Source organism: Ictalurus furcatus, chromosome 7 (genome assembly GCF_023375685.1).
Source record: "Ictalurus furcatus strain D&B chromosome 7, Billie_1.0, whole genome shotgun sequence".
NCBI lineage: Eukaryota > Metazoa > Chordata > Actinopteri > Siluriformes > Ictaluridae > Ictalurus > Ictalurus furcatus.
In genome coordinates, this window is record NC_071261.1 from 32556902 (window position 1) to 32581405 (window position 24504).

The following is a 24504-nucleotide window of genomic DNA, read 5'->3' on the forward strand; positions in this document are numbered from 1 at the left end:
CCAGTGAACAACAGCGTTTTATACTGTCTCCATCTCTGTAATAAAATCTTCACTGTGTACATGTTCAGTAAGTAATTTTACTAATGATATTAATTTTCTCATAGGAGTGTGCTGGAGAAATGTGGTGTACATTAAAATGATATCAGTGTTGGGCTTCACAAGAGAAGAGGAACACGTTTATATTATATTAAAGCATTTATTAATAATAATAAAAAAATCTGTCAGGGTAAAAACAAACATCAGTTCTTCACACATATTTTACTGAAAATAATTTATAAAACAAACATCACAGTGTAGTTTATGATATCAATCATCCTTCTGTTTCCAGTTTTCTTAATCATCACTAATGCAGAATTTTGGTCTTTTTGTTTTATACACTCTCTCATGATGATCCTGACAGATGTTCAGTGAAAAATGCCAGAAAGCTGAAGCCCTTTTATTTAACTCACACCTACCATGTGTAATATGGGTGCATAAAAATGTATTTATATTCATATTTATAAACATAATACATTTTATATTCATATTAATAAATAAATTCATGCAGTTTTAATGTATTCATTCATTGTATTATTCATTGTGTGTGTGTGCTGTGTGCGTGTGTGTGTCAGAGAGAGCACCATTTTTTAACACAAACTTTGTTATAGATTTTTATTTTATTCATTCTACATTATCAAGTCAGTTCAAAAAAGTTTAAATTTCCAAACATTAGTTTTCCAGCACAAAATTAATGTTGCATAATTGTTTTTGTATGTCAGTAAAGAAAGCAGAATATTACATAATACACCACATTTCAGACCAAAAAAAACAAAAACAAAAACAAAACATAATGAAGGCTGCTGGGTTTTGCTGTAAAGCAAAGGAGCAAGTGCTCCAGAAAAACTGATTTTGTCAGAGAGATGCTCAAAAAAACTAAAATAATAAATAAATAAATAAATAAATAAATAAATAAATAAATAAACAAACAAACAAACAAACAAACAAATGAATAAATAAATAAATAAATACAACCGTTTATTTCCCTATAAAACTGCAAAAATTGAAAGTGGAATTTTTGTTTTAGTTTCTACGTGACATGAACAGTGCTAGATTCCAAATGGCATCACTCTATGTTGGCGATCTTCACCCTGATGTGACCGAGTCCATGCTCTTGGAGAAGTTCAGCTCTGTCGGACGAGTTCACTCTCTCCGCCTCTGCAGGAACAAGAGGACCGGCACATCACTCCAATACGCTTTTATCAACTTTCAGCATCGGGTCGATGGTAATACAAACATATCTAACACACCTTAACAGTATTCCCTACTCTACGTCATATATATTGTTCGTTGTCTGACCATCTGACACTAAGTAAAAATGACGACATATAAAGACTTTGGCCTGGTAACACTCCATAATTTCTTACAGCTATAGCAGCATTAACATCATTAATATCCTAAAAAATTATTTCAATATAAACATATGTACCTGATTTGAAGTAAAAGCAAAGCTCATTCATATATGCATCATAAATATGTGGAATATATTAGTCATGACAATTTTCAAACCTTAAAATACCTGAAGCATATGTCATTTTTCTGACCTGTCCCAATTTACCTGACTTCACCATTTCTACATCTCTTTGCCAAACTGGGACAGTGTTAAGTGAAATTAATTTGCAGTTAAGTACATTTCAAGGTTTATTCGATATCTAATATAATACGATGTTGTGAGCTCTATTTAAAAAGTGCTCTCTTTATAGTTTCAGATATGTTCACTTTGAGAGCGCAGAGGCTGCCGAGGCTGCCATCAAGAGGCTGAATGGCATGCTGTTCAATGACCGCAAGTCATCTGTATGTGTGTGTATTATCACTACAGTCCTGGACGTTCTACATCCGCCATGTTAGCATTGTAAAGTGACCTTGGACGTCATCATAAACACAAAAATCTTAAACAAGTAACAATTTATTCGGGTATTGTTAAACAAGTCCTGTTTAACTAAGGTTTAATACTTAAAAAGAGCCGACACTGTCTTCAGTGTTTTTTTCTGAGCTCGTCTGCAGCAATCCCATTGCATCATGGGATTGTTTGACTTGCATAGTGTGCATCTGTGGCATGCTGTAAAATCTCACCTGAAGCAGTACGCCATCCGGGTATTTCTCACCTACTGTTTCTCACATACTTAGAATTCGGACATACTCCTCTTCTGGCATACTGATTTTCACCTGCTAGATATAGTAGGTAAGTATGCGGTTTCGGACGCAGTCTCTCTCTTCAGTTCATCCATCAGTTCAGTGTACCGCTGTAGTTCAGTATCACTGTTTGTTATGCAGCGTCATGGCAGAGTGTCCAAGAAAAAAAAAGATAATACAAAAGGCACTTCACCCCAGACCACACTAAAGTGTACCCCTGTTCCATAGGGGTCAAAAATAACAACAGCTTTACAAGTTTTCAACAGTGACTTTTCGATTGTCCATGATGGGGTATATGATTGTAAAAGACATGTTGAGGTGAGTAAAACAGGTGTCATTTGTTCATTAGCATAGCTAATGTTATTTATAGTAGCTGGCTAGCTGCTAAGGAGCTACTCTATTGATGTCCTACATGATGAGGCCAAACTCCCTGTAGACTTGCTTAATTGCCTGTATTGAGTACATACAGGGCACACAGTGGCTAGTGCTTCCAGGGTCGGGGGTTCGATTCCCACTGTGACCCTGTGTGTGTTGAGTTTTGCATGTTCTCCCCGTGCTGCGGGGGTTTCCTCCAGGTATTCCGGTTTCCTCCCCCAGTCCAAAGACATGCATGATTGGCGTGTCTAAAGTGTCCGTAGTGTATGAATTTGTGCATGTGTTTGTGTGTATGTGTTTGTGTGCCCTGCGATGGATTGGCACCCTGTCCAGGGTGTACCCCGCCTTGTGCCCGATGCTCCCTGGGATAGGCTCCAGGTTCCCCGTGACCCTGAAAAGGAGTAAGCGGTATAGAAGATGGGTGGATGGATGGATATTGAGTACATATTTTAATGTCACATTGAGACTGCCAACAAAATATTTAGAAATGAGTGTAGACCTAAGCACATATGTGCTTAAAAGGCAGAAGCTGACGCAGTTTCATACCATGAACAGAACGAAACCACATTTTAGCACCTCTTGAAATACTGATATATGTGACATATTCACACTATAATTAATCTGTGTAGCGTTCATCACCAAGAGACAGATGCAAAAGTACAAAACTCTTTGTACTTCCTCTTTCTCTCTCTCTCTCTCTCTCTCTCTCTGTAAGAACACAGGAAGTTGAGACTTTAACACACTCCACTGCTCTGTCAGTCAGTCAATCGTTAGAGAGACAGGATGGAGTTCAGTCCACTCGCTGTGATGCTCTGTGAGTAAATGTTCTCTTTGTGTCTTCATTAGAATGAGTGGTGGGGTATAAAGTTGTTCATCTGCAGTCTGAATGTCCTGAGTGATGAGTTTATTGTGTGATTAGTACATGTGCAGAATGTTACAGTGTGCGGTCTGTTGGTTTTATGTCCCAGCGCTAAGTTTTTCACACTTCAATAAAGTTAAATAAAGAAGAAAAACACTTTAATGAGCAGAATAGTGACCTTTAAGTTATTGTAGTTTTTGTTTATTTATTATTAAGAGAGCTTAGAATGGATGGTGTTTGTACTTTCACCAATGGAAGTCAGGGTTGTGAATAACTGAAATGTCTTTAGCTGCTGTGGTGAGACTCTGGTGGTGTTTCCTGTGAACAGAAAGGTTTAACAAAACCATGTTAGTGTTAACTAGACTTACTGAGAAAATGCCTTATAACCTACATTTCCATTTTTGTGACTATTATGGTCTGTGCAGTGAAACATCTCAGTACAAAAAGTTAAATCTAATACAATAATATCAAACTAATGCATGTTTTATTCACCATTACTGATTATGTACTTATTTAAAGTCTTTAAAACCACAGCAAACGAATCCGTCGAATGGGAGGTACCACGGTAAGCCGCTGGATGTGGGTCTGTCAACTGAAAAATGCATGAACAAGGTGTGTAAAAAATGTGTATAGTTCAGCAGCCTCCCCCAGGTCCTAGTGCCAGCCCAGGAACACGTTCAAGATGCGACGGAAAGAACTGTTGATGAAAAAAGATATCAAAAAGAAAATATATGAGATATTTTAGATATATTGATTTGCTTGGGGGGGTCTAATGAATATTTGGGGGGTTTCCCCCTCAAAATAGGCCTAGCGACATCCCTGGCGTTATCTGTAGTAAAACTGTAACAAGAACATAATGGGGTGCAAATGGAGGAATGGTTACACACGCAGGTTTGCACGGGCACATTGATATATGAAAACAGAGAAAATACCTCATAACCTACAGCATTTTTGTTACTATTATGGTCTGTGCTGGGAATCATCTCAGTGCAGTAAGTTCATTCTAATACACACTAACATCAAACATTTTTATTAATAATAAAACCAGCACTATTTACTTATTTGTGTCAAAAATAACAGAAATAATGATGCAGAAATAATCACTTCTCATTAGCCTTGTTACACACATATACACACAAACACACACGCACACACACACATACTCTCACACGCGCACACACACACACACACACACACACACGCACACACACACACACACAGGGAAGTGACAGTTTCAGAGGCCTGAGAGCAGATACGAGTCAGCAGTTGTGGTTTAGCTTCTTTTTTTTTTAATACAGTGTTGTGTGTTCAGCAGTAAAGAAGGGGACTGACTTGTAGTAACTTTAATTTTGATGGACAAATATAACCCCACTGTCACTTACTGAGGTGTTTTAAAGTCAACAGTTGACCAAGCTGAAAACATTTGCATGTTGCATGGATCCATGTTGATGCCAAATCCTGAGCCTACCACCTGCATCGTGCAGCAAAAATCATGATAGGTGAGCCTGTGCCTACTCTACGCTCGGATTCCTTTTCTTGACTAAGAAGAGTGATCTTCAGCTGTTGTGGTCCATCCGCCTCAAGGTTCAACATTTTGTGCATTCTGAGATGCGTTTCTGCTCAAAGAGTGGCTATTTGAGACACGTTTCCTTCGACTATAGATCATAACTCATCATTTCCAACCTCTGACCAGGAAAAACCATAGAAAACATCCCCTCAACTCGAAATTCCTACTTGAGAACTCGGGGTGGTCTTCCCAAATAATAAAGTGTTATCTTTAAAGCAGAAACTGGATCCTGCAGTAGTATTACGCTGCAACTGTACTGTACTGTAAGTCTGTTATACCCGCTGTTATATTTCAGTGCTTTAAATAGTCATGAGGCCTAACATATTTCCAGTAGATCTGTATGAACACTAGGTTGTTATACCACAGAGCTAGTGTCATCATTATAACAACAATCTTCTATTACTATGTGGATAGAACACATTTCAGTTCATTCGAGAATATCTGGGATTATAACGGGTCTGGTTCTTACCTTACTGATGAAGGGGAATTGTCGCTGGCGAGTAAGGGTCCTTTCACACTGAGCACAATTAAGCGACATGAATGTTTGACCCAATGATGCTCTTAAATAGAAACAGTAGATCCCGATGGAGCTGTTCACACCAGGTGTGATCATTCGCGGTGCGACAAAGCGACACTTTTTTTTGTCCAGTGTGTCTATTTTTTTCCCCTGCAACGAAATGGACCGTCCAATTAGATTTGAGCTTTAGATCACGTGTCCGGAGACACTGCTGTTGCACAAATGGGTGAGATTGGTGAGATGATATCACAGAAAGTGTTTTGAAAACCAGTGTAAACACTGATGGAGAGTATTCCGGAAGAGAGAATAGAATGGATATTGAGTTCTTGTTATCATTTGCTAAGTTTCCATCTATTTTTTGCACATTTCTGTAATCGACAAAGTGAAAGAGAGTAAAAAAGTTTGCGATATTTGCTGTTTCCTGTCTGTTTCCATCCAACTAGCCTTTTACCGATAAAATGGTGCATGCATCAGTTACTTCTGCAATAAAAAGTGTCGTTTGCTCAGTGCGGTTTCTCTCTCTTTCTCTTTCTTTCACACACACACACACACACACACACTCACACACTCACAACACCTGGAGAGAAACAAACCGTCGTCACATGTCATAGTATAAGGTATATTTCTTACTGAAATACTTCATATTCGTTTGAATGAAAACAAATATTTATTTTTATAATGTTACAGTTGGACATTTTGTAGCAGAAAACAATACTCAGCATGTCATTTGTTATTTATCTTTATATTCTTGTTGAAAGATGTCAGCAGTAAACATAACGGGATAGTAAAAACTGAACTGTCACTTCATTTATCAAAGTTCTTCCACCACGAAATAAAGTGGGCTGGTCTTGGAAATTAAACTCTGGTTTTGTTATTGCATTATATTTCACATTATTTCATTCAGACTAAAACAGCTTGATGACGCTGTTCAAAAAACACAAAACAAAATTTCTGCCTCCCTTTCTGGGTAGAATCCACATACAATAAGAAAAGTTAGTTTCTGTGCTTCTTAACAGTTTGTGTTGTGGTGCTATGCGCCAACATTTATGTGATTCTTCTTCTAAGTGGTCAAAGACGATAGGCCGATCAGCTGAATAGTGGGTTGCGCCACCTAGTGTGCAGGTGTAAAATGCATTCTTGGTCCTCGCCACCTATTGAGCAGGTGTGAATTAGCTGAAGGCGATCAATCGTTTCGTGTTTGGTGTGAAAGCACCATTCGTCTGCGGTTCACTTCGCTTTATCGCATCGCGCTCAGTGTGAAAGGATCTTAAAGCTACAAATGCCTTTCTCAACATCAGCTGCCTCCGTAAAAATCTTCTAATACGACTAGCAGGATTAAGTTAAAATCATTGTGCTGCATAAGCGATAAACCTATTAGGCATGCAAGATGTCCGTGTGTCACCGTGCCCCGAACGACTCCAAACAAGCCACAAAGTAAGAATTACAGTGATAGACTCCATCCTGCTGTGCGAAAGTGCTTATCTTACTGTTTTCTTTTTTTAAAAAGGTGCATCGTAATGATGTAAGTGTGTTTCTAATTTTATATCTCTTGTCTTTGTCTAGTTTAGCCTGTTTGCTCATCGCTTGACCATTGCCTGTCTTTGACCTTGACCCGGCCTTATGTTATTGGATTTGTCTGCCTACATCTCAATAAAGAAAATACACTTAAACTGTGACTGCATCCAACTCAACCTCCATCACATGACACCAAATAAATCTTGAAAGGTGAAAAGAGAATAGAAGTTACATATGAAGTTACACAAGTCCATCCTCTCTCTCTCTCTCTTCTCTCTCTCTCTCTCTCTCTCTCTCTCTCTCTCTCTCTCTCCCTCACTCTCTCTCTCTCTCTCTCTCTCTCTCTCTCTCTCACTCGCTCTCTCTCTCTCTCTCCTCTCTCTCTCTCTCTCTCTCTCTCTCTCACTCTTTCCTGTGCACAGAAAGGATTAAAAGAAAAATATTAAATTTGCAATAAATAGACTCACTTAAAAAATGCCTTATAACCTACATTTCCATTTTTGTTGTTATTATGGTCTGTGCAGGGAAACATCTCAGTACAGCAAGTTCACTCTAATACACACTAATACCAAACTGATGCACAGCACAAAAATATAATCACTAATCATTATCTTCCTATCTGTGTTAAAAATAACGTCAGAAACAAACACTTCTCATTAGTCCTGTACACACACAGAGCAGTGACCGTGCACTTATTCTAAGTTGCCCAAATACAATTAATTTAATATTCATGTGGCTCATTTGCATATTTTGGTGCATTAAAAAATGTATTAATGCACTTGCAACTGCATACATATACAAGTAAAATAAAAAGAAAATTCCTATTTCAGGAAAAATTATAGAAATGTTTTTTCCCATTTTAAAGCATTATTTTAAGCAGTGAGATCAGACACGACACTCTGAAATACTAATTTTGTCGAAAGTGCATTAATACAATTTAGTTTAATAAGCATGTGGCTCTTTAACCTTATTTTTTCTTTTACTCATATACTTACACCTTTGGTTGGTTTTTGGTTATATGAACACTTGGTATCTGGTACTGCACATAACAAAGAATTGACATGAAAGTACTGTAGAGTTAGCTGGCATTAATATTTATTTATTTGGTTTTACAACATGCTGTCCTGGATCATTGCTGCCGTCGTCCGGCCTGTTGTTCTGCACGCGCTAACACACTCTTTATAGTTTGTTTACATTTGCATGAACATTTTTATTGTTCATGTTTACGGCTTTTGACAAACCCAGGGGCACTGTTTTCAATTTGGCTGATACAAGAACACACTTTGAATGGAATTAGGAGGTTTGTAGGGAAGGTGGTGGCTGAGCAGAGCTTTCCTGTCAGGGTAGCTGACTGTAGTAACATCAATCTGACACAAAAGAAACAGCATAAGAAGGAGAGAAACCTGATGAATTTACAGTATTTGATGAATGTACGCTGGTGTTCTTAGACATCAGCTAATCCTTATATTCACTTATAAGGGTTTGCCATGATTAAACCATGAATCAACCAATGTGAGAATATTTTAGGGTGTTTTACAGCTTGGGGGAAAAGCGAGTGGGGTCTCTGGAGGCTGAGTCCAACTGCATAAGTAGTGGATAAGTAGTGGATAAGTGGATACTAGATAAATAGTACCAAATGGGTAAGTAGATATAACCAGTTCAGAGTGTTAGCTAGTATATAAATGTCTTTACTTTTCTCTGTTCTCCTTTATGGCCAGAGTGGATAAATGGGGAAATGGCTTTGCTGCCAGGAATCACACAGAGGATTTGAAACTTCTAAGTGTCAAACTTGTAAGGATTTTACATTTCTAAGAATACGCTTCTTCCCCATTGGACTTCCTGCATGTTTGTTCATTAGGCTTACTGCACTATTATTCCAGGGGGCGCTCCTAGCTATGGCCCAGCCTTTATCTGCATGACTTTCCTAATAAAATGTCCTGTGAGTTTATGTCTTAAGTAATGTTGACGTCTATAGTAATTATAAACGATTCACACAGGATTAGTGATCTCTGTCTACACAATGTACACATGGTTATAACATTAAAGATTCCATGAGTAATACACTCCCCTCATTTTACTTCATACTGATTGTTTTGACCTGTATTATAAACGCTTATTGTAGGGCTTGTGGCTGCACACACATTAATCATTAGTAGGTCACATGACCATAGCATGTATGGAGTCTATACCTGTTCTAGGAACTCAGTAATCAGCGCTTCATGAGCATAGATTTTAATGGGGCAGCGTGACATTAATAATGATATAACCTCTCAACCTTTTTTGTTTGAGGCTTTCATACATGACTTTACACTATTATCTAGTGATTTTTTAGAGTAACCGCATAATAGATAATTGAGAGTCAGAAACATAAAGTCATCCAGCCTACAGTCTAGCAGCTCATTTAGAACAGCTTTAGACATACCATTGTTAATCTCCGTATGGGGTAATATCTAGTATTACTGTGGAAAGAGGAAGGAAGAGCAGATACAGAGTCTGCATGCACTGAAATAGAAGGTAAAGATCACAGATACACCCATTCTCGTTCTTTCTTTCTTTCCGAGTAGTGCGATCTGACAGCGAGAAAACACAGGAAGTGCTGAGACATTAACACACACCACTGCTCTGTCAGTCAGTCAGTCGTTAGAGAGACAGGATGGAGTTCAGTCCACTCGCTGTGATGCTCTGTGAGTAAATGTTCTCTTTGTGTCTTCATTAGAGTGAGTGGTGGGGTATAAAGTTGTTCATCTGCAGTCTGAATGTCCTGAGTGATGAGTTTGTTGTGTGATTAGTACATGTGCAGAATGTTACAGTGTGCAGTCTGTTGGTTTTATGTCCCAGCGCTAAGTTTTTCACACTTCAATAAAGTGAAAGAAAAGAAGAAAAACACTTTAATGAGCAGAATAGTGACCTTTAAGTTTTTATGTTTTTGTTTATTTATTATTAAGAGAGCTTAGAGTGTATTTCTTACAGATGGTAGTTTAGATTTCCTGAATAAGATTTAATCTTGTGGGTTCGGTGTCTAAAATGTGCTGTTTTCATTAATACACTGAATATTTTCCATTTTTACATCATGTTCTGTTTCTGTTCCCTTTTTAGTGCTGATTTCACTTATACCAGTGGCCCATGCTCAAGGTGATTTATATATAGTTTATCCTTTATACTGTGTGTATAATTTATTTGTTTTGGGGCTGAGAAGTTTGTGCACAATTGATTGTCACAGTCAAATGTGTTGATTTATGTACATTCTATTTGAAAAGCAACACAATATATCGAGTACTTACATGATGCTCTGTCTGTTTTGTTTTTTTCTTGAAAACAGTTTGTGCCCCCCTTCTGATCTCTCTTTATAGTTTATATAGTTCTAGAACAAGTTTAATGACAGCAGCACATGGTAACAACTGACATAAATAATGCTAAATAAAATGTCCCATGATGCACCTGATTTCTTAATAGTAAGTAGGTTACACATATCAGTATCAACAAGTAATAAAAAACATGTACTCATACTCTGTCTAAATAAATGATATGTACACGTGGGATTAGTTTATGTAAGGTTTATTAACAACAGAATGTTTTATAGGGAGGCGTAAAGCTGTGGTGTCCATAACGCCTGATACACATGTGTTCACTGGAGAGACAGTTACTCTCAGATGTGACGTACAGGGAGGAGGAGACACTCAGTGGACATACAGCTGGTATAAAAATAACAGACTCACAGACAGCACAGTGCAGGAGTTCAGAATGCGGTCTGTTCTATACTTTCACCATGGTGACTTCACCTGCAGAGGACAGAGCAGTGACTCTCAGAGCTCAGAGATCAGTGATGCTGTTACACTGACTGTATCAGGTGAGTCTGTGGGTGTTTTTTATTTCTTATTTAATATATTAACATTATTTTTTAGGGTTTGGAATTTGATCTGTCAGTAACTGAGACGCTGTTTGTTTAATGTTGACTTTCACTTCCCTGTCTAGTACACACAGATCTCTTTCACAGGAATCATCATCATGTCTTGTGCAGGTCTTTATATTAAGTTTGCAGTATAATTGTGGTGAGTCAGTCTGATTAATAATACACAGCGAACATTAAGGAAGAAGGCAGTAAATCTCACCTTGTGTTGCCTCTGCCATTATCTGATTTACTATCTGATCATTTGAAGCTTTGGATTTATAAGGTTTTATCTGAGAATTCTGTAATTTTGAGAGATTTTGATGATCAGCATCGTCCACATCAGTCTGTGTCTCATCACCTGAGGTAGAAGTCACTCACAGCATTTAAATACCAGCCTCATGATCTTCTCTTCACTTGACACTAACACCGCTGGGGAAATAATCCCTGATTCACTTCTGTTCTCTTCACTATGGTTCTAGTTATTAATGTCTTTGTATTGAGACATTTAAATATTTTATAACTTTATCTGCTGTCGTCTGTTCAAAATGTGTAAGCTCTCCTCTCTGTTTTATGTTCTGAAGACATGCTCCTGATAATCTTTTAAGAAAATGCATTTATGTTCAGATGGTGCTGCAGGATTTGTGCAGGATCCATAAAATAACAATCTAAAATCAGTAAATACAGTGTTTTACACTTCAATCTAATCATGCATTTTGTTACATAGAAAATATACTGAATACCAGCCGTGTAAGAAAAAGTACGAAAACATCTTGTATCAAATGTTAAATCTAAATGTTTGTTTTAGACACAAAGCATATGTTAAAGCACAGTGAATCTACTGCTTATGTTGTAAAGAGAAAAGCAGTTCTGACTCCTTCATCATTTCATACCAACAGAAAAACCCACACCGACTGTGAGAGTGAATCCTCAGAGCTCCGTCTACACTGGAGACACCATCACTCTGACCTGTGAGCTGCAGTCGACTGGATGGGAGATTCAATGGTACAAAAATAATCAGTCGTTACATCCTTTGAGCACTGAAGAAACAGACACACTCAAAGTGACAGACGATAATGATGGAGAAACAGTGTACCAGTGTCGAGCACGCAGGAGAAACTACAAGGGAGGGTACCACTCCTACTACTGCACAGAGTTCAGTGATCCTGTCAATATTACAGTGAGAGGTATGTCATGATTTTTTCCCTTTTCACCACAGGTTTGTTAGAAGGGATGAGAAAAAAAATTGCTTAATTATTGTAATTCCTTGTTATTCTAGAATGTTCAAATGATCTTTAAATATAAATGGTTTAAAAGTATTTGTCATTTGTGGCTGGTGAGATCCAATGCGAAAAAACAAAGAAAAATAAAGAGGTAAAGCTATAATTTTAAGATTTCCATCATGGGAAAGTCTTCAGGACCGAGGAGTTTATGATCTGCAGTTTTCCTGTAACATGACAAGCTGCATTTTTACATCACTCAGTATTTTTCTATAACAGTGTGAGACTGAGTGTTTTATTACTTACTTAAACTTTGTTAAAAGAAGGAAAAATACACAGAATACAGTACGTCTGAAACCAGAAACTCCAATGTGTGAGAAATGTAAGAAATTATCTTCACTTCCTTACAGTCTAAACACAACATACTATATTAAATAGAATAATAAGTAGTGACAAATACTATACATGGAAATATCTTGTAAATCATTATAACATGGTTACATGTCTGTAACTAAACACCTGAACTACACAAACTGTTGTAAAGTCTTAAGATTTAAGCACAAATTTACAGTAATTAAAAATAAAATAGTACACAAATCCTGCCCCATGCTGTGATCTTAATTACCATTGGGTTGAACAAACACCAGACACAAAGTTGTATGATTACTCACAGGTAACGCGGCTCAATATACATACACATATACATCCATATACATATACATATACATATCATTCAGCCACCGGATAATGTTGCGATCACTGAACGCCCTCTCCGCCTCCAACTCACCACAATGCATGCACCACCAGCTCCGCCCTAAAACTATATATATATATATATTAGTCTTGAGATGTTCACCTCATTACACCGTGAGCAGAGCCTCAACGTACCTGAACGGAAATGAAAACAGAAATGCCAGGGAGTGAGGAACTCCGAATCACAAAGACACATATGCGCTTGCCAAAATAAAGGTTCTTAAATAACAGGGTAGCTCCCACCTCATTGGTTTGCCGAAGCCATCCCCCGAGCAGGGCCAATGGGATAGTTAAATCACTTATACTGCCACACTCTCATGAAAAAAAAAACATCATGTGCAATTCATAAAAATCTTCTTACTGTGTATTAAATAAATGTAGATAAAATGTGTTGTATTTCCTGTGTAACAGAGAGACCAGGGGCAGTACTGAGTGTATCTCCACAGAGCTGGCTGACTGAAGGAGACTCAGTGACACTAAGCTGTGAGATTACAGACTCCTCTACAGACTGGACATTCAGCTGGTACACAACTGTTCCCTACAGAGACGGCTTAACTCAAATAAAACATAATCATGGCTATATCATGTATGTGGAGCTCCTCTCAGACAGCAGCAGAGGATCTGGAGGCAAATACACTCTCAGTCCTGCTGCTCTTAATCACACAGGAGTTTATATGTGCAGAGGAGAGAGAGGAGAACCAGCCTTTCACACACAGTACAGCAATCCACAGACACTATGGATCACTGGTGAGGAAAAATAACAGTGGGTTTAGGTTAAATAGTAAAGGTGTGGATGTGTGAATGTAAGAAGAGATTCATGCAACATTCATTTATTAATATGTATAAGGAAGTTAAAGCATGCTGAGTGCTGGTAGAATTTTCCCCTATGTGACATTGGTGAAAAAAGCCATGTGCTGTGTTTGTGTGCTGTCTCCGTCCCTCATCTAGTCATTGGTTTATTTTCCTGGAAACAAAGAGGACTAAGGAGATGATTAAGGATTGAGGATCTATGGGCAGGAGGATTTTATTATAAAAGCCAGAAAGCCAGAACAGGTCAAAGAGACGCACAATATTCGTTGTGAACACAATACAAATATTAGTGAACACAATACAAATAGCAGAGCTGAAAAACAGGCAAGGGTCAAACACAGTAAAGTACAATATAAGAGAGCAGAGGGAAAATCCAAAAGAGTAATCAAGAGCAAAGGGGCTAAACACAGCAATGGCAATCACAAATTAAACATGGCTCTGAACTTTACATTGTGCAAATGCATGTGTGGCCTAATGTAATCTACAGTGAGGAAGAGACCTGGAGGTGGTGTGCTAGAGCTAGGCTAATACTGAGATGATGGTGATGTCTGGTGGTCATGTGATGTTGATGTGATGCTCTGATCATGTGCACCTATTCCTAGTTTCACCTCAAACTCTTTTTGTATTTATTCCCTCTGTGGTGTTCTGTGTCTTTGCTGATTTTTGTTCCTTTGCAGCAGCTGAAGGACTTTCCTGTGTTCCTAGTCCCAGTTTTCATTTTATTTCTCGGTTTTGAACTTTTCCATTTTGCAGCATTTATGATTATGGATGATCGCGTGTTAAACCTGTCTGTGTTATGACCCATGCTATGAACTGTGGCTTTGATTCCAGATTAATAAACATAATTCTGAATGCACATGCACTTGTATTCTCATTATATTCCATATTACACTTATTCTTATTTACATGACTCTCTTCTGTGTTTAAGGTGAATCTCCTCCAGTCTCTCTGATCATCAATCCCAGCAAAACCCAACACTTTACTAAAGACTCTCTCTCACAGAGCTGTGAGGACCAGATTAACTCTACTGGATGGAGAGTGAGACGATACACACACAGTGAGAGAGTGTTAGATTGTTCAAGGGGATCAGTTACAGGATCTACATGTAAAATCAGCTTCCTCTCCACATCCTACACTGGAGTTTACTGGTGTGAGTCTGAATCTGGAGAAAACAGTAATCCTGTCAACATCACAGTGCATGGTGCGTCTTCATGTAGTGTGTTTATTGTTAAAGGGAAAGGGAAAGGTTTCATTACAGAATATTCAGAACTCTGAGTTTCCAACTGGGAGAACTGTTCAACAAGACAAAGACATTATTTTCCAGACTGAGTAGAAGTACATGCTTACCGATACCCACACTGATAATGATAATGACATGAGTAACTTACTGAGTATTAATCAATCAGGGATGTCATAGAACATTTTATTTCTCTCTGTTTGTGTTGATTGCTGCTGTGTACAGATAACTCATTGTGCTTAGATTATGTTTAATATGCTATGGTATTTAAACAGTGTCTTTAATAGAGAGTGAAGGTGGAACCTGAGTTGTATCAGTGAACTTGGTCATTAAAAATGAGTGCAAAGTGCTGTGACTTTCAGCTTCACTCACAAGCAAAGTGTAGACGGTGGGGAGAGAGGGGAAAGGAAGTGCACATGGCTCAGTGCTCAGTGCTGTCATGTGTGATAGTTTCTCTGCACACTCTCTTCACTGCTCCACTCTCACAAATACCTTTGTGCACAATTAATGGCACCTTGAGTTCATTTTTAATGGCCATGTTCACTGAGACTGCTCTGTTCACTCATTTGGGTCACCCCCACACTCTATTAACTATAAAGTGTTTTATTAGGTTACTCATGTTGTAGGAAGATGCTGTAGTGTCTCCTCTTGATATTTTCACCGAGCCCAGGTTGCAGTCTGCTTTACTTTGAACATTAATCGTGAAATACTTCCAGATAACTTTCATTTTGTCATCTGTTCATTAGCAAGACAATGTACACTAGGCTTATCTAGGCTTATGTCACATGGTAGCACATCAGATGTTGGTGTCAGAGCTTGTTATTTTCTTTTTAAACAATTACCTATGATGATACCTGATACCAGTTCCAATGAATCCATAATTTGGACTGTGGAGACTCATTTATGCAGATTATATACAGATTAATTAGAGATATCATTTATTTTATTGTACGTGTGATTTTCTGTGTTCTAGATGGGGATGTGATCCTGGAGAGTCCTGTCCATCCTGTGACTGAGGGACATCCTCTGACTCTACGCTGTTTATATCGATACCCAAATTCCTCAAACCTCCGAGCTGATTTCTATAAAGATGGATCAGTTCTCCAGACTCAGACTACAGGAGAGATGATCATCCGAACTGTCTCAAAGTCAAATGAAGGTTTCTACCACTGTAAACACCCAGAGAGAGGAGAGTCACCGAAAAGCTGGGTCTCAGTCAGAGGTGAGAAATCATTTCAATATTCATTTAAATACAACTGTGACTGAAAGTGTTGAACTCAGTATCTTTACATAATGTAATCTATAGTGCTGAGTTTATGTAAGTACATGTACAGTATGGTATTTGTGCACGAGTGAACATGGATTTATTTGTACTGCAGTTTGAGTAAAACATACAAACAGTTCATCATGAATAAAGTGTTATTATAATGATTATTTTATTCACCGTCAGGTGTAGAAGCTCCATTCTCAGTGCTCATGCTGATCAGTAGTGTAGTGACGGCCTCTCCGTATCTGCTGGTGACCATCATTCTGCTGGTCAAATGTTACAGAGCTCGAGGTAAGAACTCTTTCAGTACGTTTCACATAATGAACAAACTAACTTTAATTACTGCCAGAAAAATATTTTCACTTAAAGAAAAGTAGAAATCATGTGACTCACTATTAGCATTTAAAAAAAAAAAAACATTTTGAAGTGACTGGAGACGACTGAATGAATGATGTTGATTTTCTAACACATCTGAGGCACTGGCACTTAAATGCAGTTCGGTTGCTTTTCTGTCATAAACACCTGGAGTAAAATTGTAATGAAACAAATGACCTTTTTCATTTCTTTAACAGCTCACACTGAAGACAGAATCCAGAACACAGTCATAGAGGAGTCAGCAAAGTTCATCTATAAAAAGAGGATCCGTTTAATGTAGAAATCATTTCATCATTCCTTTAGAGTCATTTTGTATATTGTAAATAATACTGATCTGTCGCTTTAACATCATGCTGTTCGTAGCTCAGCATCTTACACGCACTCGTCTTTCTGACTGGATTTGTTTAGCTGAAGCCTGCAAACGTCCTCATGAGGTGAAAGTGAACATGTGTTTAGTCTCTAATAAAGCCTACATGTTGCTAATGCAAAAACACGTGTGAAATAAATGTATAATAAGGGTTATATATCATTTTGTTCACTGCGTTAGTTAACCTGGTTGCAATGATGTGTGAAGTACATGTAATATAATGAGAAAACTCTGAGCAAATACTCTTGTGCATTTTAAATATCGCCATTTTATTTTTAACATTTTGTATTTTTTAAAATAGAAAATAAAAGAAAATCTTAACCAAGACAATGTGTACTTTATTTCTCGCCAAGAAAAATGTGAACAAAAATACACTGTTAATGTTAAGCTGTGTACATTTTTTAAGTAAACTACTCTGGTTAATGACGTCAGTATGTGTTGAGGGACACGGTGGATAGATTAGGTAGATAAGTTAGATAACCATCTGTTAACTTAGCTAGTGATGGAAAGTGCTCTTTCAGCTCTTCTGCTGGTGATTGAGTACGCTAGTCATACTTATCATTAGTTGCTAGGGGTGTAACGATACGCGCCGGTCACGATTCAAATCAATTTACAATACTGACTTCAGGATTTCGATTCGATTCGATTTTTGTCTGTATAAAAGTAAATGAATTAAAAATGCCTATGAACAGAGGTTTAATATTGTTCAGAAAATGTACTACAGGTTCACTATATCTTAAACATAAATTAATTAATGTATAAATTCTTCCCAATATTTTGACTGAATAAACAAAGTGTCTGACCCGGGGAAAATGTTAATATCATATCGAATATCATATTGCCCTAATAACAGAGAATATCAGGTTTAGAAACCAAAATGAACTTTATTTTCCAGGCTTTTGGAGTCAGGTCCACCATTACCCGTGTTGAGGGGAAAAAGTCATAATATATGATATTACTAGAATAAAGTCTGAATTTTTCAAGAAAAAAATAATAATATGACATAATGGTGCGTATCACAGCAACAAAACTAGCCTAAAGAAAGATGTTACTTTACAAATAAAGAAATACTTCATCTTCTGCCGCATCCGCACCAGATAATTATTAGTATTATAACTTTAAAACTCACACAGTGTGGTAAGGAAAATGATTAGAGGAAATGAATGAAGACTCAGGAGAGCGCGAACTCTAGTGGTCAGTCGTAGCACTGCAGGGAGCGAGAGTGAAATCATTGCGTGAGACAAGCTCCGCCCACTACTCCCTTATTTACATATCCAATGCACACAGCACTCTAACTTTCCCTCATAGCTAATCTAATTTATATGAAACACACCCTCATTCATAAAGCTGTAAAAGCTGAGTTAGAGATGTGTCTCAAGTGTCTGCAAAAAATAATAGTTTATAATAATAAAATAATATTAACTGTACATTAAAGGCTGTCAATAATTTTTACATTTGACAATTTTATATTTATTTTGTGTTTACGGATGTGGAAGCTAACTGCACAGGCTGAAAAAAATATATATATATAATTTTGTATTTCTTAGTGCTTTGGTCTTAATTTGATGTAGAAACAACCTTCAGAACACTGAAAATGACAAAATAAAGTATACTACTTATTTCTCTAGTTATTGTGTCACGTAATGCAGGCGCAGGGCAGAAGCAAGTGCAGGTATGGAAGTTTAATGAAACAACAACAACAACAACAACAGCCAAAGGATAAGGCAGAAGACAATAATCATGAACATGCAGAGGTCAGGTGATCAGACAAACATCACAAGTAGGGCAGGGCAACAAGACGACATCATGAACGTAAGCAAAGTCAAAACACCAGAATAAACAGACATGATAGCAGGCTTGATAACAACAGAGACAAGACAACTGAGCGTACACTTCTCACTTGTTCAAGTGTTTGAACAGTCTCTATTATAGTGTGGTGTGATGATTGTGATCAGGAACAGGTGTGTGAGATTAGTCCTCATGAGACGGTGACGTGTCTGTGTGTTACACTGGGAAGTGTAGTCCTCTTCCGCCATGTTTGTAGTTGTTGGTGCATTCTGGGAAATGGAGTAGCTGGTTTGCTCTGATGACATATTGCCAATAAAAATAGCTTGCATTATTAAATCTGAGCCAAATTAAAACATTTTCTTTAAAAAATATATATTTTAAATGAAAATGGAGAATGTATTTGAGTAAATGTGATTTGAAGATCAGTTACAGGAGTGATGATGGATCCTGACAGGATTAGACCACTTTAGCACGGAGGATCACCACAATGAGAGCGACAGTAAAACATTTACATTTTACACATAAATAAAATGTAAACATCATTTATTTTTAACTTAAAACAAATGTCAGATAATAACAGCACTGTTTTCATTTTTATTAAGAAATACAAGTCAGTTTTATAAATTTATATTAGATTTGACTAACAGGACAGATGATCAGTGGTGCTGAATTTTCACCTCCATCATTGGGACAGGGGCTGAAGTATGGATAAAGTTTCTCAGTGAAAGTCTGACCAGTGAAAGAGTAGATATGAGATTTTACATCAACATCATAGAAGGAGATCAGACCCTCCTCATAATCCACAAACACCCCCACCTTCTGAGGAGCCGGTTTCAAGGAGAGGGAGACACGAGGAGAGTCCAGAGCATAATATTCAGTCTCATTCCTCAGCCACACACACCAGTATCCATCTTCAGGACTGAATGTAATCTTCCCTTTCCTGTTAATGGACTCCCGGGCCACTCCTAAATCCCACTCAGTCTTCCCTCTGACCTGCACCTCATAGTAAAATCTCCCTGAGGAGAATCCCTCCTTTCCCAACGCAATGACATAATAATTAAACCTCTCTGGGTTATCAGGGAGATCCTGTTCTGTGTCTCCACATTTAACTTGTTTCCCATCATCAGACAGGATGAGATAAGGATTCGCTGTATCAGGATCCAGAGTCACATCCACTGAGAGACAGAAACACAGCGTACATCAGTTTTATCATTGCACAGTGTGTAACAGTGAAGAAATATAGATTTAGTCATGTGATCAATAAGAGCTCACAAACCTGCATATTGCTGAATTCTCTTCAGTTCTGTTTGGAAAATAATATTGGATAATTGGAGAGTTTAAAATTATGAGCAATAACAAAGTACTGTAACAATAAAACTAAAACACAAACATCATATTGATCTAAATATTTTATTACAGATTACACCACAGTGCTGTTGAGTTCTGATTGGTGTTGATTAATTTTCTAGAACAGCAGCTCTGACAGTAGAGCAGCTGCAAATCACAGGTTCATATTAATGCACTGGTTCTAATACCTTAGCGTTTCTATAGTAACAGCTCATTCACAGGGACTTGTATGCAGATGCTTTTTTATAAAAAGACATGTATAATCATTTCTGTAACCTTTATTTCTGTAACATTTATGGAAGGAGTCTCCAGTGTCAGCGCTTTGTAACAGTCAGAGGTAAAGCTGTAACTTTAAGATTTCTGACATCTTCAGGACAGAGGAGTTTACACTTTGTAGCTTCTTGTTAATAGGACTAGGTGTGTTTTTATCTTATTAACATGAGTGAGAAAAAGAGAAGCTTGTAAGGAAATGACTGTTTATAGCTGCTATAACGGAAGTGAGAACAGAAACTAACTTGTTTCATGGATGTTTCACAACATTCAATATACTGTAACTATAAATGGATAAAAAGTGTGACATGTTATACTTCTATAAATAAAATGTTGGCATATTTCTGTGGTATAAGATGAATAAACTCTTTGGGAAAAGCTGTTATAAGAACAAAATAATAACCTTGGGATGTAACAGTTACTGCTTCATCTTACCTCCCCTTTGTTGATTATTTTCCTAACACAGAGCTTTATAACTTACATCAGATCAAAAATCTCTAAATGCACACTGTACAATTCATGTATTTCTGTTATCAGGACATTTCTTTATACATTTCTGAATCAACATATTCTTAGAGATCATTAAACACTTACTAATCTTGTGAAGCTTCTCCATTTCCTCACTGAGAGTTTCCTGAAGCTGAGACAGAGCTCTCCTCAGAGTCTCCAGACTCAGATGAGAGTTAATTGTGACGTCAGTCCAGTCCTGGGTGTGTGGAGGGCTGCACAGTGACGGGTAAATCTACAGTACAGCAGGAGAGAGGAGAAATCCCTCAGCATGGGGACTGCTGTCCTGTCATGTGCTGCACTGCTATTGAGAAACAGAGGGACTCTGACCTGTAGGAGGTGGAGGTGATCCTCAGTGTGTGAGATCTGCTCCAGCTCAGTGTTTCTCCTCTTTAGCTCAGTGATTTCCTGCTCCAGCTCTTTAATCAACTCTTCAGCCTGCTTCTCTGCTGCTTTCTGCTTCTCCTCCATCACCTGAAGCAGCTCAGCCTGGCTTCTCTCAATGCAGCGCATCAGAGCACTGAAGATCTCCACACCGTCTGCTTTCTCCTTCTCTGTGTTTTTCTAACAGGAGACACATCGAGCTAAATTATTTTATTTCATATGATTATATCAGGATTCTCCTAATGTGTTTTTATAAAGACGTTATTGTGTAGGTTAGTTAAGAGACTCACTTTATTGCGTTCTACAGAGTGTTTGATTTCCTCAATCTTCTTCAGTCGCTCCTGGATCATCTGCTGAACTTCTGCTCGTGTCTTCCCCAATTCAGTCTGAGAAAAATATATATTATGTATAAACTTATTAAAAATAAAGGTGATATTTGTGTTAAATATGCATCATTAATTTTCAGTCTCTCACCTTCTTCTCTCCACTCGCCTCCTCTATAGGAACAGTGTTGTGAGTTTTGTGGTCTCCCTCAGTACAGAACTGACACACACACGTCTGGTCGTCTCTGCAGAACAGCTCCAGGGGTCTCTCATGTTTCTGGCAGATGTAGTCCTCCAGGTTCTCCACAGGCTCCATCAGTTTGTGCTTCTTCAATGAAGAAACTCTCTCATGAGGTTCCAGGTGAGTCTTGCAGTAAGACGTCATACAGGTCAGGCAGGACTTCACGGCTACACATTTCTCTTCAGAGCAGGCTTCACAGAGCACCAGAGATTGGGTCGGTTTTTCTGCAGCGCTGCTGGATTTCACCTGAACTGACTTCCTAAATGGAGCAGCAAGTCCAGAGATGAACGTATTCACACGTAGTTCAGGACATTTAAGGAATTCCTCCTTACACACTGGACACTGGCAGTGTGAACTGCTGTCCCAGAACTGTTTGAGACAGATCATACAGAAGTTGTGTCCACATGGAGTAGAGACTGGATCAGTGAACACATCCAGACAGATGGAGCACTGGAGCTGATCTTCACACAGGACACTGCTGGAGGAAGCCATGACTGACACAGGAGACACCATGAGAGTGGATTTAGACCACAGATAACTTTACACATTATTCATGAAAATTATCCAGAACTAAAGCTCTCAGTGTCCTGCTGTTAGAGTAAAATATAACTTTCTCTGTGTGAGTAAACACCTAAAATCCACTTGAACTGTGACAAACCCAGTGCACTGTGAGCAGTTAGTGAATGACAAAACGAACAATAGTTACTGATAGGAACAGGAAGTAGTCTCACCTCTCACTCTGAAATATATATTAATACATTTATCTTATGTTTAATGTGAGCTAAAATCCTGTTCTTTAAGATGAAAGCCCTGTGTGTTTTATCCTGAAGAGGAACTGAACTGGAACAGATCCAGTGTATTTTAAACAGTGTAATAGAAATCAAGTGAAAACAACTATACAAACAGGAAGTAGTCTCATCTGTAGCACCACTTACCAATTTCTATTTCTCTTTTCCTCCTGATTCCCCTCTTTTTCCTCTTGTTCCTGTTCTCTTAGTGTTCACCTGCAGTGGTTTTAATCCCTCGAAGAAAGAGAGAGAAGCTTCAAACTGGAGGCTGTGTCCTGCTGAAAGGATCTGGTTTTGGTCATGAAACGGCTTCGAGCTGGAGTTTCGGTTCACCTGAGTGACATCATAAGAGACACGCCCACTGTTTGACTTTTACTCGACTTGTAATTACAGGTTCTGGTCACTAGATGGGGGAAATTCCCCCAGTGAACAACAGCGTTTTATACTGTCTCCATCTCTGTAATAAAATCTGCACTGTGTACATGTTCAGTAAGTATTTTTACTAATGATATTAATTTTCTCATAGGAGTGTGCTGGAGAAATGTGGTGTACATTAAAATGATATCAGTGTTGGGCTTCACAAGAGAAGAGGAACACGTTTATATTATATTAAAGCATTTATTAATAAAAAAAAAAAACTGTCAGGGTAAAAACAAACATCAGTTCTTCACACATATTTTACTGAAAATAATTTATAAAACAAACATCACAGTGTAGTTTATGATATCAATCATCCTTCTGTTTCCAGTTTTCTTAATCATCACTAATGCAGAATTTTGGTCTTTTTGTTTTATACACTCTCTCATGACGATCCTGACAGATGTTCAGTGAAAAATGACAGAAAGCTGAAGCCCTTTTATTTAACTCACACCTACCATGTGTAATATGGGTGCATAAAAATGTATTTATATTCATAGTTATAAACATAATACATTTTATATTCATATTAATAAATAAATTCATGCAGTTTTAATGTATTCATTCATTGTATTATTCATTGTGTGTGTGTGTTGTGTGCGTGTGTGTGTCAGAGAGAGCACCATTTTTTAACACAAACTTTGTTATAGATTTTTATTTTATGTCTTTATTATACATTATCAAGTCAGTTCAAAAAAGTTTAGATTTCCAAACATTAGTTTTCCAGCACGTCATGTATCAAGAAACTCTGGACTCCAGTTCCTATCAGCCACTGCACTGCACTAGCTGTCACATGACCACCTGCACCTGATTCACGTTTTGTTAATGAGCACGTGTGTGTGTGTGTGTGTGTGTGTGTGTGTGTGTGTGTGTGTGTGTGTGTGTGTGTGTGTGGTCATTGTCTGCACTGTTTGCTTGTCTTTCGTTGTCCTAGACTCTTGTTGTTTATGTCTCGGTGTTTTGTTTCATGCCACAGTGTTATACCAAGTTGTCTTAGTGTCTGTTTCATAGTACGTTTGTTTAAATAAATGTCATTATCTGCACTTGCTTCTGCCTCAACCTCGATACGTGACAGCACAAAATTAAATGTTGCATAATTATTTTTGTATGTCAGTAAAGAAAGCAGAATATTACATAATACACCACATTTCAGACCAAAAAAAAACATAATGAAGGCTGCTGGGTTTTGCTGTAAAACAAAGGAGCAAGTGCTCCAGAAAAACAGATTTTGTCAGAGAGATGCTCAAAGAAACTAAAATAATAAACAAATAAACAAACAAATAAATAAATACAACCATTTATTTCCTATAAAACTGCAAAAATTTAACTCAGACTACTAATTCTTATTTTTTTGAAGCAAAGAGTCATCACACCAAATACGGACTTTGTTTAATTTACTGCTGTTTACTGCTCTTTATTGTTTTTTTGTTTTTTTAAATGTAGAAACATTTAATTTCATTATTTTTGAAGGCAGCATTTCTTTGCATGTGCCTAAGACTTCTGCACAGTACTGTATACATAA

General features: G+C 37.7%; 2 protein-coding genes and 1 long non-coding RNA gene across 3 annotated transcripts in view; 2 read left to right on the forward strand and 1 right to left on the reverse strand.

The window, feature by feature from the left end:
- LOC128610750 (obscurin) overlaps positions 1 to 24504 on the forward strand; it is a 63589-nt gene that overhangs the window by 15066 nt on the left and 24019 nt on the right. The window contains exons 10-17 of the mRNA XM_053630168.1: positions 1740 to 1830; positions 10083 to 10134; positions 10583 to 10849; positions 11788 to 12075; positions 13273 to 13608; positions 14600 to 14872; positions 15882 to 16130; positions 16359 to 16466. Coding sequence (XP_053486143.1) covers positions 1740 to 1830; positions 10083 to 10134; positions 10583 to 10849; positions 11788 to 12075; positions 13273 to 13608; positions 14600 to 14872; positions 15882 to 16130; positions 16359 to 16466 — 1664 coding nt within the window. The remainder of the gene's footprint in view (positions 1 to 1739; positions 1831 to 10082; positions 10135 to 10582; positions 10850 to 11787; positions 12076 to 13272; positions 13609 to 14599; positions 14873 to 15881; positions 16131 to 16358; positions 16467 to 24504) is intronic.
- Positions 3272 to 9846, forward strand: LOC128610516 (uncharacterized). The gene is made up of 3 exons (XR_008386360.1): positions 3272 to 7212; positions 8721 to 8793; positions 9567 to 9846. It is a non-coding gene; the product is annotated as an uncharacterized LOC128610516 (long non-coding RNA).
- On the reverse strand, positions 18103 to 22931 carry LOC128610512 (E3 ubiquitin-protein ligase TRIM21). Its single transcript, XM_053629879.1, has 7 exons — positions 22713 to 22931; positions 21688 to 22271; positions 21504 to 21599; positions 21160 to 21393; positions 20917 to 21064; positions 19982 to 20008; positions 18103 to 19880 (listed from the first exon to the last, which is right to left on the reverse strand). The coding sequence occupies exons 2-7, from the start codon at positions 22267 to 22269 to the stop codon at positions 19336 to 19338; spliced, it is 1632 nt and encodes a 543-aa protein (XP_053485854.1). The 5' UTR covers positions 22270 to 22271; positions 22713 to 22931; the 3' UTR covers positions 18103 to 19335.

What these genes read in the sequence shown, in the direction of transcription:
- LOC128610512 (XM_053629879.1), bottom strand. Translation starts at nt 22,269, where the DNA reads ATGGCTTCCTCCAGCAGTGTCCTGTGTGAAGATCAGCTCCAGTGCTCC. An exon ending in GGAGAAGCTTCACAAGATTA is followed by an intron (nt 20,009 to 20,916) that starts GTAAGTGTTTAA and finishes TTTTCCAAACAG; the next exon opens with AACTGAAGAGAATTCAGCAA. An exon ending in GAGAATTCAGCAATATGCAG is followed by an intron (nt 19,881 to 19,981) that starts GTTTGTGAGCTC and finishes TCTGTCTCTCAG; the next exon opens with TGGATGTGACTCTGGATCCT.